At 45.0% G+C, this 19,779-nt stretch overlaps 1 protein-coding gene across 3 annotated transcripts in view; it reads left to right on the top strand.

Annotated features, from left to right (window-relative positions):
• Positions 1 to 19,779, top strand: part of NSMCE2 (NSE2 (MMS21) homolog, SMC5-SMC6 complex SUMO ligase) — a 203,322-nt gene that overhangs the window by 64,426 nt on the left and 119,117 nt on the right. For all 3 annotated transcript variants that reach the window (XM_081012855.1, XM_081012856.1, XM_081012857.1), the window contains one exon: positions 9,617 to 9,770. In XM_081012855.1, the coding sequence (XP_080868981.1) occupies positions 9,617 to 9,770 (154 nt within the window). The remainder of the gene's footprint in view (positions 1 to 9,616; positions 9,771 to 19,779) is intronic.

Below are 19,779 nucleotides of genomic sequence, written 5' to 3'. Positions count from 1 at the left end.
AAGAAATCCTGTTGTTGTTGGGGTTTTTTAATGGCTGTGCTTCGGTCAAAAACTAATACATGGGACGGCATAATTCTCCACCCCAACCTGAAACTGTAAATTGTTCTGACTAATCCAATTATGAATCACAGCATTAATATAAAGCATTGGAAGGAGTTTTGTGGTAGGTACAATAACAACTATTTTATCACAAAAAATGATAAGCAGCCACAAGCTGCTGTACATGTTTGTACAAAACGAGTCAGCCACATATATTAAACTACCTCCCTCCCTCTCTCCTCTCTCTCTCACACACAAAAACACACAGTGTTTTTAGATGAAACAACAATAGGGAAAATGATTACCATTAAAGCTATCTGGCCTCTATTTTAACTGTGCTTGGAGTATTTCAGCCTCGGCAATGCTGCTGTCTTCATGTGTAGTCTTGAGTCACAAGGTTTTTATATAATTTAGCTGAAATGATTATCTTCCGGGGCTCAGAGTGCGATTCACTGGTCACCTTCATGTCTGAGTAGTTACAGAAGCATACCTAGAAGGGGCTTTGTGGGCTGCCTGGTCTGATGGTGGGCACCAGAAGACTTCCTTCAATTAAAATCACTCCAAACAGTTTTGCCTTTAGTTGTCTGTATGTAACAAGCAAACAAAAAACCTGGAGGAAAAATGACATTTCACTGCACACCTGGACAAATTGTTCTCATGGTTTGGAAGTGTTCCCCAATATTTATCGGTAGGGTTTATAAGGGGCAGGTGGGGCTTGTCAACCTAGGAAGGTAGCCCACCTAGAAGAAGGAAAACACTGATCTCCGCTGCCTTGCGGGTTATCTTTGTAGTAGTAGTAGTAGTAGTAGTAGTAGTAATAATAATAATAAATTTATACCCCGCCCATCTGGCTGGGCTTCCCCAGCCACTCTGGGCGGTTTCCAACAAAATATTGAAATACTGTAATACATCAAACATTAAAAGCTTCCCTAAAGAGGGCTGCCTTCAGATGTCTTCTAAAAGTATGGTAGTTGTTCTTCTCTTTGACATCTGGTGGGAGGGCATTCCATAGGGCAGGTGCTACTACCAAGAAGGCCCTCTGCCTGGTTCCCTGTAACATGGCTTCTTGCAGTGAGGGAACCGCCAGAAGGCCCTCTGCGCTGGACCTCATTGTCCGGGTAGAACGATGGGGGTGGAGACGATCCTTCAGGTATACTGGACCGAGGCCGTTTAGGGCTTTAAAGGTCAGCACCAACACTTTGAATTGTGCTCGGAAACATACTGGGAACCAGTGTAGGTCTTTCAAGACAGGTGTTATGTGGTCTTGGCAGCTGCCCCCAGTCACCAGTCTACCTTCCACATTCTGAATTAGTTGTAGTTTCCAGGTCACCTTCAAAGGTAGCCCCACGTAGAGCGCATTGCAGTAGTGCAAGCAAGAGATAACCAGAGCATGCACCACTTTGGCGAGACAGTCCTAAGGAGTAAATTCATCACAAATGTGAAGTGGAGTCCCTAAGATGGTTGGATGGCGCCCTGTATGTCTCCTTTGGGCAACACCTGTAGCCAAGCCAAATGTATTGCTCTGCCTTCCTTTGGACCACATGTCTTATTGTTACAGCAGCCCAGGACCTCTGTGCCCGCTGCCTGGGCTTGTGCCCCAGGGAGGTCACTTGGGTGCTGCTAATGCAGTGGTTTGACTTCAACCCCGGAGGTACACTCTATTGTCGCTCGAAACAGATGGATGCCAACAAGACCAGCAGCAGCAACTTGCATTGTAGGGGATTGGAGCAGATGGCCCTTGGGGGTCGCTTCTGACTCTACAATTCTATGATTCTATGAACCAGTTAGTTAACTCTAAAGTAGTTATGTGTGTATTCTTAGTGCACATAGCTGGATTCATTAGAGGCCACATCAAGTTTTTACATTTTATATGCTGCTTTAATGGATGAAACGGCACAAGGCTAACTTCCAAAACTTATGTGGCAAGGGGGGAGAAGACTGCTTTGTTTTGCAGGTGAGGGACGCCTGTAGCAGAGGAGACATTTTGGGGAGGGGGCTTGCAGGATTGCTAAGACGGCAATGAGGTGAAGTGTCAGAAAGCACGTTGCACATTTAAAAGCTCTAGGTAAACAATAGCTGATATCGATCAACACAATATCTCGAAAGCATGTTTGCCCAATATTGGTGGAGAACAAGTGCTGTCTCCATGAAGACTGCCGTCGCCAATGTTGTTGTCAATAAGTTTTGGGGATTGACCCATCTGCCCGTGTATGTTTTGGCCACTCCCTGCTTGCGCGACTGTGTCATTCGCAGGTGTTATGGATACACATGGATACACACTATGCCCTCATCCCTGGTTCAAAGCTGTGCAGAACTCAGGTGGATTACCCAATACCTTTAAGGTGCTGATTGGAATGTAATTGCTGCAAAACATGTTGCTTTACCTGGATCGCCGTGTTCCTGCCTTTGAAGCACCATGAGCCAAGAAGGTGTTGCTTGATTTAACCTGATGTCTTTGGTGAGATAACAAACATATAAACACCACCACGGTGCTCCACGATAGCCTAGACTGAATTGTAGTGCTCAGAGGTAAAGGTAAAGGGACCCCTGACCATTAGGTCCAGTCGCGGACAACTCTGGGGTTGCGGTGCTCATCTCGCTTTATTGGCCGAGGGAGCCGGCGTACAGCTTCCGGGTCATGTGGCCAGCATGACTAAGCCGCTTCTGGTGAACCAGAGCAGCACACAGAAACGCCGTTTACCTTCCCGCTGGAGCGGTACCTATTTATCTACTTGCACTTTGACGTGCTTTCGAACTGCTAGGTTGGCAGGAGCAGGGACCGAGCAACGGGAGCTCACCCCGTTGCGGGGATTCGAACCGCGAACCTTCTGATTGGCAAGCCCAAGAGGCTCTGTGGTTTAGACCATAGCGCCACCTGGGTCAAATTACCCCATAATTTATCTGGAATTGGGCAGAGGGCCGGTGCAGCTGGAAAGGTACCACAAATTTGATTTTCATAAAATAGTAAAATGTCCTTCTAACATAGTGAATTGCCCAATCTGCTTCCATGACATATCCCAACAATGCACTTTTTCTCTTGGAGAGACTGCCTGTATTCATTATTACTGGGCTGTGGAAGCTGTAGTCCTCTAGATGTTGTTCGACAACTCTGACAACAACTGACCACATTGACTGGGGACTGGCGGGAGTTGGAGTCTTCATATGCTCTTAGGATAGGGGATTGTTCATATTTGACTTTATGCAATATTTATTTGTTTGCTTGCAACCCGCAACGTACTTCGCAGAATCAACAAAAACAATGTACAGTCCTTACAACCGTGAAGACTATACAGAACCCAAGCTACAGAGAACCAGGGAGCCAGCCAGATATTAAAATCAAAGGAGTGGGAAAGGGGCTGAATCAAGTAAACTATCCCCCTTTTTAAGCATTTCTATGGCAGTAGCTACATTAGTCCATTGCAGAAAAACACAAAGGAGACCTGTGGCACCTAGAGGACTAACAAGTTTTATTATGGCAAGATGCTTTCGTAGACCAGAGGACCGTGCATGCCTTTTTTGAGAGTGGGGAAAATGACGTGTGGTCCACAAAAGCTTATGCTGCAGTGCATTCATAAAGGCTTTTAAGGTGACGCAAGACACTCTGTTGTCTTTTCTAGAAGGCTTAAATTTTCCGAAGCAATTTTCAGCGAGAAAGCTAGGCCTGAACCAGGGCCTAGTTAGCTTTCCGCAATTGGAGTTGGTTTGTTTTTGATGTGTGGAAAGCTTTCAGTGATGTTATTTCTGAAGTAGCGCGGCTTTTGAAGAGCAGCACCACATGGTATTTCAGAACATATAGCGTGGTTTTTAAGTCACCTTCCTATAATTATAAAAGCAGGTTTTTTTCTGTCATGAATAGAACTCAAGAACATCTGTTCCTCCTTGTCTTTCTGGCATTCTTCTAATTTAGTTGAAAGCTCTTGCCAGATTCCTCCCTCACATTTCAATATTATTTTTTTTAAAGCAAAGATTTCAGATTATATCATTCTATAGATTTTGCCTCCCAGACAATCTTTTTTCTTATGATGTAATCGCAGATTCATCATCCTCCATGTCTGCTTTTTGTTTCTTCACTGCCTCCCTTCTCCTGTTGGTGCTTTCGGACGCAATTACTTTAATCATAATTCTCCTGGAGAGGAACTTGACACCGAGAGCTTTCATGAGTGACAGTGTAGGTAATACTTCGTATGTTTTTCAGGTTTTTGAAGTTGGGGGAGTTGCTCCCAGATCATGAGAAAAATATAAATGCATGAAGCAGTGATTTATGGGTCTCATCAGTATTGGTTGTCACCCACATCTGGAAGAAACGTGCTGCTAGATGGTATCTAAATTCCATCTATTTATTTAATTTTTATGCCACCCTTCATCCGAAGAAAACAGGGCGGTTCACAAGTACAAAACAAGAATACAAAAATTGTCCCTTTAAAGCATTTATTGTGTGCTTTATGAGTTGAGTTTGTATTGGCATGTGCGAATCTTTCCAGATATTTGAAGGACAAGTTCCTTGGGTGGTAAATTTATTGATTTCACAAAATGTCTGTGCCGTTCAATTGTAAGAATAGCTCAAAGGGTTTTTAGGAAAAACAAACAAAACCCAAAATGCTACAATTATCGATAAAAGGCAGCTTAAAAACAGGTATTCAAAAAACATCCAAAAACTAATTAAATTCATCAGCAAGTTTAAAACAGGTTAGAACACATGTAATTTGTCCATGTCTGGATGCCCTGCCTAAACCAAAACATACTGAGCAGGCTCCAGGAAGGGGACAGCAAAGTTGTCACCTACCTGTTGTCAATAGTCAGGGAGTTCCCAAGGTTCATTGCTGCCACACTAAAAGACTGATTTCTTACAACTGTGAAATGGGTATTATGCGGCAGCTCTAACGGTGCCAGTGACGCCAGTCAAAGCAGTTGGACATTTATTTATCACTCCCTCTAACAGTAAACTCTGGCGTAGCGAGGGTAGACAGGATTGTAGCTGCAACGGGACAGCTGAGAAATGAGGCATTGGCATGCTTAGGGGAACTGTTGACACTTGCAGTAGTATATGTTTAAACAACACTTTAAGAGGCAGCTTCCTCGGCTGAACACGCTCGGTAGCCAAGAAATGTTGGCTTTCAGGTGGAAATGTAAAATGTGTTCAGTTCCTGGCTTGAGTTGCTTATAATATTATGGGGCATAATCAGCTGGAAGGAACCTTGAGGTGTGAGTGCACTGCAACATTTTGTTGCAGAGCTCGCTCGTCTCTTTATAATGCTTATCTACTACTTTTCCACAAAGAGGTTCTCAGAGCGCTTTAAAAAGGTAAAGGTAAAGGGACCCCTGACCATTAGGTCCAGTTGCGGACGACTCTGGGGTTGCGGCGCTCATCTCGCTTTATTGGCCGAGGGAGCGGCGTACAGCTTCCGGGTCATGTGGCCAGCATGACTAAGCTGCTTCTGGCGAACCAGAGCAGCACACGGAAACGCCATTTACCTTCCCGCCGGAGCGGTACCTATTTATCTACTTGCGCTTTGACGTGCTTTCGAACTGCTAGGTTGGCAGGAGCAGGGACTGAGCAACAGGAACTCACCCCGTTGCAGGGATTTGAACCACCAACCTTCTGATTAGCAACAACTAGGCTCTGTGGTTTAACCCACAGTGCCACCCGCGTCCCACTCAGGGCGCTTTACACAGGACTAATGTACACTGGTGAGTTAAAGCGTTAAAAATGCATTATAAACATGTGACACCGGAGAATGCTGTAGCAACCCGTCGATGTAAAATTGCATTGAGAGCCAAATAACTTTTAAAAAGCGTTTTTGCAATCGGTGTAGATCCAGCCATAGAAAGATGGTTTACAATCATGTTTGAATAACGCTGTTTGTAGTCTCTGGAGGGGCAGTGTAAGGACTCCTACCTTACTTCCTTGTTGGCCCCAAATGCCTTCAAAGCACCACTGTATTCAGGAATAATAAATAAGGGGTTGTCTTTACTGGCAGCCTTGCACCAATAGAAATAGTTCTTATTTACATAAAGCAGAGCATCTGGTTTTCCTCAATTCCCCCTGTGTGTTGCAGACCCTGTGCTCTTTTGAAAGCTGATCCTGATGGAGGACATTCCTGAACAATATGGGGGATGACTCACAGAGCTGCAGTGGATGTGGGAATTGGCAGTTAATAGGTACCCAGTTTTGTGGTGGAAGTGCTTTTCCCTCGTGCAAAGCCACCACTGGATAGAACCCCAACTTTTATATTCTTACCATGATCAAAGTGTTTCATTTATACCTTTCTTGATTATCCTAATGTTAGCCCTATAAAGTAGCTCACCATTATTCTCTCCATATTGCAGGTTCCAGTCTGAGAGAGTTAGTCTTGGCTTGCCTAAGGTTACTGAGTGACTTCTTGGATGGTGAAATTCCATCCATATGTGGACATAGACACTTAGCTCCTGCACCATTTCGGATCTCAACAGTTGTGTAATACTCAGTCCCATCGAATGTTTGCATAAAACTCCTTCCACAGAGATGCACCTTCAGATTCCTAGTCTTTCATTACTACATAGGCATTAAAATACTTGTGGCTAGGCTTGTGAAAGAGGTCCAGACTACTGCTTGCCGACAGGAGGCTGTTTGTCTGAGCTCCTGATAGTACAGTGGTACCTCGAGTTAAGATATCAATTCGTTCTGGAGGTCTGTTCTTAACCTGAAACTGTCCGTAACCTGAAGCACCACTTTAGCTCATGAGGCCTCCTGCTGCCGCCACACCTGCACGATTTCTGTTCTCATCCTGAAGCAAAGTTCTTAACCCGAGGTACTATTTCTGGGTTAGCGGAGTCTGTAACCTGAAGTGTATGTAACCCGAGGTACCACTGTATATCTCATTTTGGAGAGTTCCTTTGTACCCGTGCAGTATTCCAGGTGTGATATCCAGCCTTGGCAGGTGAGAATTCCAACGCCTCCCTTTGCCATGACCTTGTAGTGTGATCATGATAATAAATGCCTAGGTGATGGACCGGGAGCACCCATGGTTGCAGAGGTAATTTGGCCAAAGTGGTGCCATTGTTTTAGAAATGATGGGTTGCTCTCTGGAGATTTAGGGAGGGTGTGCATGTGTGTCACACGTAAAGCAATGTGTATCTGAAATTGGAGCAGAGAGGAGGGCCTTGGAAATTTGTTTTGGCAGATGAACTTTACCTGCATACAAACCTAAGAAAATCTCTGCTGGATCGGAGCAAAGGCCCATCAGTTCTCACAGTTGCCAACCAGAAGCCCACGGAAAGTCTGTACACAGGATCAGTTTCTCTCTGATTATGTTTTGAGAAATGACATCCTGCTAACACTAGCTATGTTGCCAGCCAGGGAAAGGAATTTTTGTTGACTAATATAACGCCATTCCTGGTCCGACTTCACTGGCTGCCAATTAGTTTCTAGGCCTAACTCAAAAGTGCTGGTTCTGACCCATAAAGCCTTAAACTGCTCAAGAACACAATATTTCATGGACCACTTCTCCCCATATGAACCAACCTGCACCCTGCAGTCATCATCGGAGGCCCTTCTTCGTGTGCCCCCTCTTTGAGAGGTCTGGAGGGCGGCAACACAAGAACGGGGCCTTTTCTGTGGTGGCTTCCCGCTTGTGGAATGCTCTCCCCAGGGAGGTTCGCTTGGCTCCTTTATTGCATACCTTTAGGCTCCAGGCAATAACATTCCTCTTCTCCCTGGACTGTGGAAGAGGGGTTATTGTTTTTCTTGTTATTATGTTATGGGTTTTACAATATATATATATTGTAAATCACTCTCTGATCTTTGGATGAAGGGCAATATGGAAATTTAATTAATAATAAAAATTCAGTAAAAATAGTGTGTGGAGCATATAGACAGGGAACTTGGAGATCTTGGCTGGAGAGGTGAGTTTTTAGAGGAACCTTGAAGCCTCTGTACAGCCCCAGAAGTATTTGCATAGTGCTTTTGAGCCCAGGTTTTCAAATTGTATTTCCAGGGAATCTGATTGTTCCTCAGACATTTCATAATAAAAAGATTAGTACTTTTTGACATACTTCCCCCAAAAGTGCATCCCTCCCTACTAATCTTCCCCTGCGTTGTGTAGCCACAGACAAGTGTTCCTAGGAGGTCCCAAAAGCCCTGGCAGCACTCCACATTCATTCAAGGTGCACTCTAGAATATGCCTCTGAAAATGCTTGTGTCAGTCTTATACTGTGACAGAGCTGGATTTCTGTTTTTTTGTTTTTTTTTTTACTTAAATTTTTTTAAGCTCACTCTGTAGCTAGAAAGCCAGTCCCTTTGATTTTCCCTGGAACAGTGTGCAGGCACCCTTGAAACTTCAGGATATCTTTGCTGAGATCTTTGCCATCTCATCTAGTCAGCTCAGGACTCAGGGATGTGATTGTGCTTTCCAGTCAGAGATGGTGCTTTTGGGATACATGCAAATGTATACCTATACCTGCTGAATCAGGCCATCCTTTTTACTCACTTATGTCCGACAAGTCCCTGCCCAAATGCTGGCATAGAGAGAAAGAGTCAGGACCACACTGGACCTCTCTGCTCTGAGGGGAAGGAGGGTGGTCCAGCCTTTCCCATTGACCATGCTGACTGGGAATGATGGGAATTAGTAGTGCAACAACCTATGAAGGGAGTCAGATTGATGAAGGCTGAACATGGTGGATTCATCCAATACATTGGCTATCCTTTCCCCCCCAAGCAACACTTCAAGTGCTTTTTGTGGCAATCTAATGTGCTGTTGAAGGGACGTGGGTGGCGCTGTGGGTTAAACCACTGAGCCTAGGACTTGCCGATCAGAAGGTCAGCGGTTTGAATCCCCACAACGGGGTGAGCTCCCGTTGCTTGGTCCATGCTCCTGCCAACCTAGCAGTGCGAAAGCACACCAGTGCAAGTAGATAAACAGGTACCATTCCAGCGGGAAGGTAAACGGCGTTTCCGTGCGCTACTCTGGTTCGCCAGAAGTGGCTTAGTCATGCTGGCCACATGACCCTGAAGCTGTACGCCGGCTCCCTCGGCCAGTAAAGCGAGATGAGCGCCACAACCCCAGAGTCGGCCATGACTGGACCTAATGGTCAGGGGTCCCTTTACCTTTAATGTGCTGTTGTGCACCCAGTTTATAAATTACTATTGAAAATATTTCATTTCTGGTGACATTTTCTGTTACGTTCTGTTCTCTGTTTCACCTTTAATAGCCTTAAGATGTGCATGCACCTGTAATGCTAAGTGCGTCTCTTAACACCTTTATGTGCCACCGTTCTGTGTGTAGCTAAATTTTACTGTCTTTCCAGGGTTTTCATTCTGATCAGGAGCCAGTCCATAACCGTAATGCAGTAATCAGATTTTAATGACAACTGCAGAATATATAAATAACCACTTCTGCCCGCTTTCAATCCCAGAGTTTAATAGCAGTTTGATGGAGCTGAATACAGAGGAAAGTCTCATAAATTTACCAGTACTTCAAGTATAGCTGCTCCCTCTCCTCTTTAAAATGGGACGAGAAGCGCGATGTGCTCTGGCGGGTCACAAGATTACGGCTATTTATTTATTAATCTAAGTGTTTATTTTATCTCTGTTTTTCCACAGCTAAAGCGAGACAAGCCAGAAACATTGCCGGATTTGAAAAATGTAGTTGAAGAGAAGTTTGAAGCTTTGGAAAGCGGAAACAGTGACCTTGACTTGCAGGGAAATGAGAAATATGTCCACTTTAAGGAGCAGCTCAGGCAAATGAAGGCACAGTGTAAGTCTTTTCTTTATCACCATACTTGGAGAGTTCTGAGAAGGTACAAACAGCTGATCCCCTTCTCTTAGCTCTGTCTCTCACTGTGAACCTTGAGCAGGGAAGCGACTCTCAGGTGAGGTTCCCAGCAAAATAGGAATTTGATCTCCCTGCGTCATTCCCACCAGGCTGCCCCTCAGGATGAGCTAGGGTGAAACAGGATATTGCCAAAATTCCCCAGCCAAATTTTGTGATTGGGAGCCATGCTGGAGCTCCTGTTCCCTGTTCGTTGATCTCACCCGTTTATAAAGTGTGCCAGAGATTTATGCGATATGCTTAGTTTGAATTAATAGGTAAACTTAAAATGCATTCTGCAGAAGACCAGTTTTCTTTTTCCTTTTTAATCTGCTAGTGAATTGTTTAAAGTACAAAAGGCAGCAATTGGGGAGCAATCTGTGATTTGCATTTCTTCCGTAGGACTGAATGAAAGTTTTCACTCCATGCAGCAAAACATAACGCAGTAGGTAATAAGCAGTGATTCCACCCCCCTCCCCCTTCTTGAGTCTCTCTCACGGTGCTGGGCTTATTTGCATGCATATATAATGCAAATCTTGCTTCACATCCCTTTTTTATGTTTGAAGTCGAGCTTTTTTTTATTTCACACTTATGCTATATTCTCTTTTTGATAGGATCTTTTAAAGAAGGATTAGGTAAGCTGTTTTCATTTTGTCACTCTTAACAAATTGCTCCAGTTTCACAACCCAGGATATGTTGCAATCCTAAGGAGACCTTTGCTTTAATCATGGAACTATATTGTTGGAAAATGCTTACAGTGTCTGTTCCCAGGTTTTCGGATTGGGCACAAGGAGCATGTAAGGCTGCAGCCTATTAAAATCCCTTATGGCCTAATTCAGCTTGCTCTCAAAATGTGCTCCAGGGAACTCCAGGTTTCCTTGTAAGCTTCTCAGGGGATCCCCTGTGAGAAGACAGGCCAGGGTTTCTTCACACTCCTGAGTTTATTGAGCCCTCGATGAGCTTACATAGTTGCTGTGGACCCAGATTCTTCGGAATGCAAATGAAATAAAGTCAGGAAATACCAATATACGACCAACATTTGTTAACCATCCATCCCTATTGCTAGCAATCATAAAATGCAAAATATATCTTATTAAATGCAGATGTTCCGCCTTGTCATCGTAAGGCACACTCTCTGTATACCTTGCCCCCATGTCCTTTATTTCTGAGGCTAATTAAATTCATCCCACTATACCTCACAAACGTATTCCCCCCTCCTCAGTCCTTTTCCCTAGGACTTTGTTCATCTTCTGCACAGTCCCACCCACTCCAGGGGGGTTGATACTGACAGCTCTAGGAAACCATGCAGAAGATTCCCTGAAAGGCAGCCTGACTACCAGGACTGAACCTTTTTGTCTCATGCAGAACTCCAGGGGGAGTCCCAGGATGAACTCCCAGTTCACAAGGTGCAGTTAGGAGGCCCAGTTGACTTGGCTGGCATGCCATGCGAGGGCTGGATTTTTCTTCTTCTTCTGCATCATCAGAAATGTCTCGGAAACCTCCACGACGTGATTGGGATATCTGATGGGTGGATTCTTCCTTGGGCGGAAGGCGTTCCTAGAAGGGGAATTGCCACTGAATTATAATTTCTAGCTCAGAGCGCGAAGGAGCAACTGCAGGTTCCGAGTACTTATACGCTGCTTTATGCTGCGAAAGCTTCTCATGGCGGCTTGCGAAAGAGTCTTGTAATCGCATTCAGATCTGGTGTCACGAAGAGGAATGTGGTGCCAGGATTATTTAGGAGTCTTTTCAGCCTCCACCTACTAGGCAGCAGAGCTCCATAGGTTCTGCCTAGTGCAGCTGGATCTCAATTCCTCCTTGCAACTGCCGCCCCTTTCTTTACATACATTCTTGGCAGCATCAGCAAGGAGGCCTCGCTGAAGGCCTCTTGTCGTGGCATCACCTCCTGCTCAGTTCCTTCAGTGGTGCAATGGCAGTAAGGAGACCTGGGATTCTGGAGTTCCCAGGGCACCAGATGCCCTTAACTATAAGGTGAAGATTCCACGGCCCTTCTTTGCACATCCCAGAGCCCGCACATGAGTATTGCAATATAAGGGAAACCCCGCTGGTGCTGGTGCTGCTGCTGTCTGTCTGTCTGCCTTTGTTGTGCTCATCTTTTAAGTTGGGGGTGGGTAGGACTCGTCCCCTTTAAATATGTTGTCAGGTGAGCATTTTCGTTTCTGTGTATTGCTGCTTTTACATGTTTTTGCTTTGCTATTTTTGCACACACGTGACTAATAAATATGGCAACTACAGCGGTACCTCAGGTTACATACGCTTCAGGTTACAGACTCCGCTAACCCAGAAATTGTGCTTCAGGTTAAGAACTTTGCTTCAGGATGAGAACAGAAATCGTGCTGCGGCAGCAGGAGGAGGCCCTATTAGCTAAAGTGGTGCTTCAGGTTAAGAACAGTTTCAGGTTAAGTACGGACCTCCGGAACGAATTAAGTACTTAACCCGAGGTACCACTGTAGTAAAATTATTACTAATAATATATATAGGTTACATTTTATAATAAAATAAACTATTTTTTAAATAATAATAAAAATATGGGGTCTTAGGGGAGGGGGAGTAGATTTGGTGGGAGACACATTGTGCTCGTACTGCGGTAGTTCGTTTACCTTTGGTCCTCATCCTGCATCAAGCTCTCACCTGTGGCTCTTAGAAGATGTCAGCATGTGACAGCGGCCACACCCTGGGAACTGCTTTGTCTGGCTGAGTAAACCAGGTGAGCGCAGCCAGTGGGTCTCAAAACCTTGGTGAGTTAGGGACTTCCCCTACATGAGAAGATAGGCTCTGGTGGGTTGAGTGGAGAAGGCCAATAGTGGGTCCAATGGTCAAGAACATGGTTTCTGCATGTGCTGTAGAGGGAAGTGAGGGGCAGATGGGGCCTATCAATCTGCCAAGGTAGATGGAAGCCCATCCAAGAAAAGGTTAAGGAGTAAATCCTACACAAAAATGGCGTGGAGTCCCTAAGGCGGTTGGATGGCGCCTTGTACGCTTCCTTCCAGCAGCTCCTGCAGCCAAGCTGATGCCAAACGTATTGCTCTGCTTTCCTTTGGACCACATCAGCGAGGCCAAGAGGGGGTGGTCTTGTTGCATCTCTAGACCTGTGCCACTAAGTTGATGTTTTTGTGTGCTTGTGTGTGTGCTTGCTTCACGAGGTTCCATGTGAGTGATGTCAGCTGTTAAGAAAATGGCCACAAGGAAAAGCTAGGGAGTGTGGCTTAAGTGAGGAAGGGGAAAGGATCAAGAGGGCAGATCCTGCCCTTCCTTTGCTCCTAAATGTGGTTGACAGTGTATGTGTACACAGCCCTGCGTTTGTGTGCCTCCTGCATGGCCCAGGAGCAAAGGGCCCTCACCCCTTGCCGCTGCTATCAGATGACCCCATGCTGTAATCAATGCAAAAGGAAGCCTGCTTACTTACACAAGGACTTTCTTAACACTTCGTGGAATGTTTCACAATAGATAACTGGCGGTCAGTGGACTGGTCGGCGTCCCAACTCCGGCTGGAAGGGTGACTTGCAGCATCCCCTCTGCAGTTGCTCATGTGCTACCAAGTCCCTCGGTTAGCCAAAACTTACTTTCTGCTCCCCCAGAAACAGCAATCCTGTATTGTATCTCGTAGATTGGAACTGATTGGGTGAGTTTCTCCGAAACAGTCGCATTCTCAGGCAGCAACTCAGAGAAAACCCATCTAGCTGGAATGCAAGGGGCCTCCAACCCCTTGACCGGCAGCGTTGTGACTGAGTGACTTTTATTATGCTTGCACGGAAGAAGCCTTTGGGAACTTCTCAGCCGAGCATTATGCTTGCTGAGGCTTAGTGGTGGAGCAATTGCATTTCCCCACCAGCACCACTTCATCAGATCATCCTGTTCCCATATTTCTTGACTGTATAAGTAATTCATTTGTGCAACTTGGTTGAGTTACAAAATCATTACCTCTTGTGACCGGGCTGGCTTGCACTCACCAGAAACATCATACATATTTCAGATGCTGAAGATTGCATCTGAATTTCTGATAAGCTTAGAAGATCTGCACTCTGAAACTTTTTTTTTAAGTGTCATGTCTCAAGGTGGCATGTGATGTCCAGTTTTAAGGAACAAATTTGTACAAGAAACCCCAACACTTGAGTATTGAATGGTTCTTAGCTTTCAGTTGTTTTAAGAGTTTCAGTTTCTAAGTCATTATCAGGCTGCATTCCTCCATCTGGTTGGTTATACAAAGGCGAGTTCCAGTTCTTTTAAAGATACTTTTTAAATGTGAATAATTGTGCATAGGGTGGCTGCCTTGGGAAATATATGGTTGGTTCATTATAATTGTTAGCTGCTTTGTTTAAGGGTTCTCAGATTGCTTGAGGTTATGGGGTAAGGGAGATTAAAAATTAGTGCAGAATATTTGGCCATATTTTTGCATTGCTTTGCAGGAATGGGTGGAATTTGAAGTTGCTCACAGAGACATTCTCCATTTTGGGGGATGCAAGCAAATGGGAGGAGAGGGATTAGCAGTAAAAGGAGAGAGTGGCGTGCATTTTTAAAGCCTTCTTTTTGCAGAAAGTTTCCCAGATACTCTATTGGAGTAAAAGAGTGCTGGGGCAGGCTGGGCCCCCTAAACCATGGGTAGGCAAACTAAGGCCCGGGGGCTGGATCCGGCCCAATCGCCTTCTAAATCCGGCTTGTGGACGCTCCAGGAATCAGCGTGTTTTTACATGAGTAGAATGTGTGCTTTTATTTAAAATGCATCTCTGGGTTATTTGTGGGGCATAGGAATTCATTCATTTCCCCCCCCAAAAAAAATATAGTCCGGCCCCTCACAAGGTCTGAGGGACAGTGGACCGGCCCCCTGCTGAAAAAGTATGCTGACCCCTGCCCTAAACTGAAGAGGCATCTTTCAGTAAAGGCAGGGCTGGCAAGAGATGCAATTGCTGCTCCTAGACATGGCTCACTTGAAGGCAGGCTGTTGCTGAAGCAACATCCATTCTCTGCTCTCTTACAGCTCATCCTGAGCACTGCACAAGGTCTCTCCTTAGATGAAGTCAGCGCTCACATCATAATACTGGGTGGGCTTTGCATTTAGTGGGTCAAACCCCTTCCCTGACATGTCCAGTGTGGTGTAGTGGTTAAGAGCGGTAGACTCGTAATCTGGTGAACCGGGTTTGCCTCCCCGCTCCTCCACATGCAGCTGCTGGGTGACCTTGGGCCAGTCACACTTCTTTGAAGTCTCTCAGCCCCACTCACCTCACAGAGTGTTTGTTGTGGGGGAGGAAGGGAAAGGAGATTGTTAGCTGCTTTGAGACTCCTTCGGGTAGTGATAAAGCGGGATATCAAATCCAAACTCCTCTTCTCTTCTTCCTCTGCTTTGAGGAGTAATGATGACAGCCCATTCAGAAAGTCGCTGGGAAGGGGGCATCAGAGATTGGACCTCCCTCTATCCTCTAGAGGACATCTGTAAAACCCAATGACCCCTGGGATAACCTGGAAGTAGAAATACAAAGAAAGCACTGTAAAAAGTAGAGCTGTAGACCAAAACAGCTAATTTAGGCAAGAAGTATAAAACAGTAAACGAAACATCAAATCATCTAGCAGTCGCAAGAATAAAATTGAGAGTTACTGTTCCTTGGAGAGATGTTCACCAAACAGTTCAGGCAGATAAAACGGTCTTCATCCGATGTAGAGATGGGAACCTCTATTAAAAGCTCTTCCTGTCTTATGGCACAGCAGGAAGGCAAAGTGATATATACCGTATTGGCCCAAATATAAGCCGCACCTGAATATAAGGATGCTGCATACCTTAAGGCCGCAAATATAAGCTGCACTTTTAACTTTTCACGGTCGGAATTTGGGGAAAAAGTGAGGCTTACATTCAGGCCAAGACAGTAGGTCCTTAAATAAACAATCCCTTGGCGCTTCTGGATAATAGAGACTTTCAGTTGCCCTGAATCTGAGTAACATAAATATAATTTGGAGAGGGGCAGGATTCACTGCCCCTTTTTTGCAGTGCATGTTTACTCAGAAGTAAACCTCCCTAATTTCAATGGGGTCCCGCTCTCTGGTACGTGCGCACAGGATTAGAGCCTTTAATTTACGTCTAGACTCATAACCAGAAGTTGTGTAGGAAGCTTCTTCCCACAGTCAGAAGAGCAATAAGCAATAGCTGCTTGATTACTTTATCTCACTCTAGGCTGCAAATAATAATTACTGGAGCTTAAGTCTAATGAATAAAGGCGGCGCATTAGCATGCCAAGCAAGAAAGCACTTCTTTAGCTGGCATTCGTAATAATGTGTAATTGTTTGGCAATCTCGTTTAGCTCTGGTAAATCTATCTACATAATTACCTTTGAGTTTTTGTCTAATATCCACCCCTGAGCTGGTGGGATAGTGCTGCAGTAAAGAGATGGGAACAAGCAAAATTCGGCGAGATTTCACCCCTGCGATGTGTGTCGACATCCCCAGACGCTCCCTATGCACGCACCTTTCAGCCACTTAACTGGCCGCATGTACCGTCTTTTACCGTGTATAACACGCCCCCATGTATAAGATGCCCCCTATTTTGGGGGATTCAAAATTAAGAAAATGGGGGGAGATTGCTCAGAGATGTTGAGCTTTTTGGGGGGAGGGTTGCCCAGGGTTCTAGAGCGTTTCTTGGGTGGGATTGCCCAGCTTTCTTGGGGGGTTGGTTTCGATGAAAACCGCTAACCTGCCTGCCGAACGCTATTGCACGCACCACAGAAGACGAAAATACTATACCCGCTCACCACCAGCAGCCGCCAAACGCCCGCCCAATTGCAGCAACAACAGCCAATCCGCAGCAGCCCTTGCAGAAGCCACCAGTCACTCAAACAATCACCACTTACAATATCATGCTAGCGGCAGCAACCAGTCACCAGTCACCCGTCCCCACTCTGCACTGTCCATGTAAAAGGCGACCCCCAATTTTTCAGATTAATTTATCATTAAAAAAACCCCTCGTCTAATACACAGGAAAGTACGGTAACTTTAAAATGAGGCTCGGAAAGGTATTTACCGCCCCCGCCCCCCTTTCTTGCTCATTACTGACATTCATTTAGCCGTTTATTTAGTGCATGTACTAAAGTACATGGAGTATACAATTAAAGTACATTTAAGCACCTTTAAGGGCTCTGATGGGAAGAAGGCAAACCACAAAACAAAGAAAACACCTCCTCTAGCAGGATAAAAAAAAGAAGAAGAGGAAAAGCACCTGCAGGTGCTTGAAATGAAATTTATTCCAACTCTGACACGTTTTTGGAACAAATCCCTCCCGGGGGCAAAGGCGGTGCGTTTTTAGCAGCAGTTCATATCAAATGTGGGGCACTCCAGTAATTTATTTTATTTTATTTTTACTTTGCTGGGAAGGTAGGTTATAAATGTGTTAATAAGTAAGATACGTATTTATCGGAATGTTGTTTTATTTGTATACTTCCATTGAATATGCTTGGTGCTTTGCAGAGGCAAATTCCCTGCATGGAGGAATGTGCATTGTAATATAAATATCAAAACAAACAAACAACAACAATGATAAAAAATTAAATTAAAAACCCATAGGTTTCCAAATCTGGAGAGCACACTAATCTCTGCTGCATTAGACAGGATCCCCTCCACCCAACGAAGCAATTTTAATTGATGCATTTTTTGCATATCACTATTAGTATCTGCAAGCTGGTTGCCCGTCTACCTTTTAGAAAGAGCAGCACATGCATGTTTAGCCTGCCTTCATTACAGTGTTGTTCTTTGATCCAGCCCTCCTTACTGGAAGAGTGGGGTTGCTGCAAGTCATTCACACCATACTTCCCCTTATAGCCTGAAGATACCTTTGACAGCCTTGACTAATCACGATGTTGCTTCAGGACGTGAAATCAGATGTTCAGACATAGTGCTCTTTATAGAAATAAAATGACGTGTAACTCAAAAACGAATAATTGCAGCATAGTGGCTATGAATTCGTTGAACTGTAAAATTCAGTTTGCAGCGTATTTCGATACTCTTCCAAAAGAGCGTACATGGCACACAGAAAACCCAGTGTAATGGAAGTCCAGAACAAATCTTTAAACCAGTGGGTCTTGGGTATTTCCTGGCCCTGCCACCAGAAATCCCAGGTGACCTGGGATTCTCTGTGAGCAAAGCGTGTGTTTCGAACCCTGTACTATATCCGGAGAACGGGTCTCCTTTTGTCCACTTGCATTATTCTCACCAGGGTGGTGGCTTTGATTTGCCTTCCCGTGGTTGATCCATGCATTCGGCTTTGTGTTTCCAACTCAGGATCCAATGAAGAACATCTCATCCAGTTCAGTCTTTGAAAAACAACTTTGAAAAGCATTTGCATATTCTCCAGTGTGCTACCCTTGCCGTTGTGGCGGCACGGGGTGGCCGTTCTGTGATTGGACTTACGCTACTTGTTGAACGGTTCATTTATCCAGTCTGTGTAACGTTTACTGCACATGTAACTTGCTAAGATAGACTTGTACATTTATCCACTCCTTGTTTACAGTATCTCCAGGCTTTGTCTTGCACATGGCACCTTAGTATGTTGGTTGTTTGAATGGTTACAAGTCTATCTCTATTCTAGCTATTATTCTAGTAAATTTGGTTTTATACTTATAAGCCAGCTTGTGGTGTTGTTGTTTTGTTGTATTTCCTAGCCCTGCCAGCAGAAATCCCTTTAACTGAGGGTGACCTGGGATTTTCTGTGAGCAAAGCGTATGTTTCGTCACTGAGCCAGGGCCTCTCTCCAAAGTGCTGCTTCCCTCCCAGTTAATTTGATTTCAGTTTCCAATGAAATTGATTGGCAGTAGATTCAGGACAGACAGAACGTCCGCGCTGTCATAAAATACACAATGACTACTAGCTCAGGTGGCTTTTAAAGGGGAACTCTATGGACTCAGAGAGGATGCAGCTGTTGATGGATATGCCTCCTAACAACGCAGCTGCTGCAAAACATTGCCGTGTGAAGTGCTCCTTTTCAGTGAACCAGTGTGTGCCTTCCTCCATGATACTTCCTTCTGCGGTCACTGAACACGCTCAGTCCTCATTGCACTGTGTGTCCCCCCCTCCCCAACCTCGCATTCCAGATCCCATGGCTGAATATTGCAAATGTAGAGGTTTTCCCCAAGCCTTTTGATAGCTCCCTCTTCTGTGTGGGTGGTCTCATTTAGGCTACAAAAGCAACAGTCATTATGCCTGAGCGCCAGAAATTGAGGGATTGATGGGCATATGGAACCATCATGCTCTCAGAGCAGAATGCCTAGCAGTAGCTGTGAAGCAACAGCAAGGGGTGCTGTTGCCTTCATGCCTTGCTTGTGGTCCTCCTGGAGGCATCTAATTGCCCACTAGGAAAGCAGGATGCTGAACTGGCTAGACTTTTCTCCCGAGCCATCGGAGTTCCTTCATAATTCTCTTTTCTGCATTTTTGCTTTCTCCCCTTATCCCCAGGGTGTTGTGCCACGCAACCGCTGCTCATGAAACTGAGCCCTGGCTTCCAGGTTCCTCTTCTGCCTGGCACTTAGAAGACATACAAACCCTAAGAGGCAATTTACATGATGAAGCTGTAATCCTTCCTTCCTTATTTCTTTCCATGTGCATTCACAGGGTAAGAAAGGTCTGCCTGCTACCAGCTTATCTGTGACACCAATTTCTTACCACATCCAAGTTAACATCCTATAACTTGATAAGCATCGTTGTGTTAATTGGTCCTAGTTCCACCCACAGCTGGGTGATGGATGCACAAGTCATATGCTTTGGTCCAGTAAAAAAAGGAAGGCTGTGTTGTCTTGTGCGAAGCTTATTACTAACAGTAGTTTTATGGTACTCTGGATCAAGAGAGGCATGTTGTTGATTACATTTTTTGGAATTGGAGAAAAGTAGAGAAAGTAGCCAAGTGAGTCATGAAACCCAAATGTGTCAAAATTTGGAGGGTTTGTTTGGTGGTGTTTTTTTTTTT

This window comes from Podarcis pityusensis, assembly GCF_964106645.2.
Source record: "Podarcis pityusensis genome assembly, chromosome: 7".
Lineage (NCBI taxonomy): Eukaryota > Metazoa > Chordata > Lepidosauria > Squamata > Lacertidae > Podarcis > Podarcis pityusensis.
This window is presented reverse-complemented; position numbering and strand designations above follow the sequence as displayed.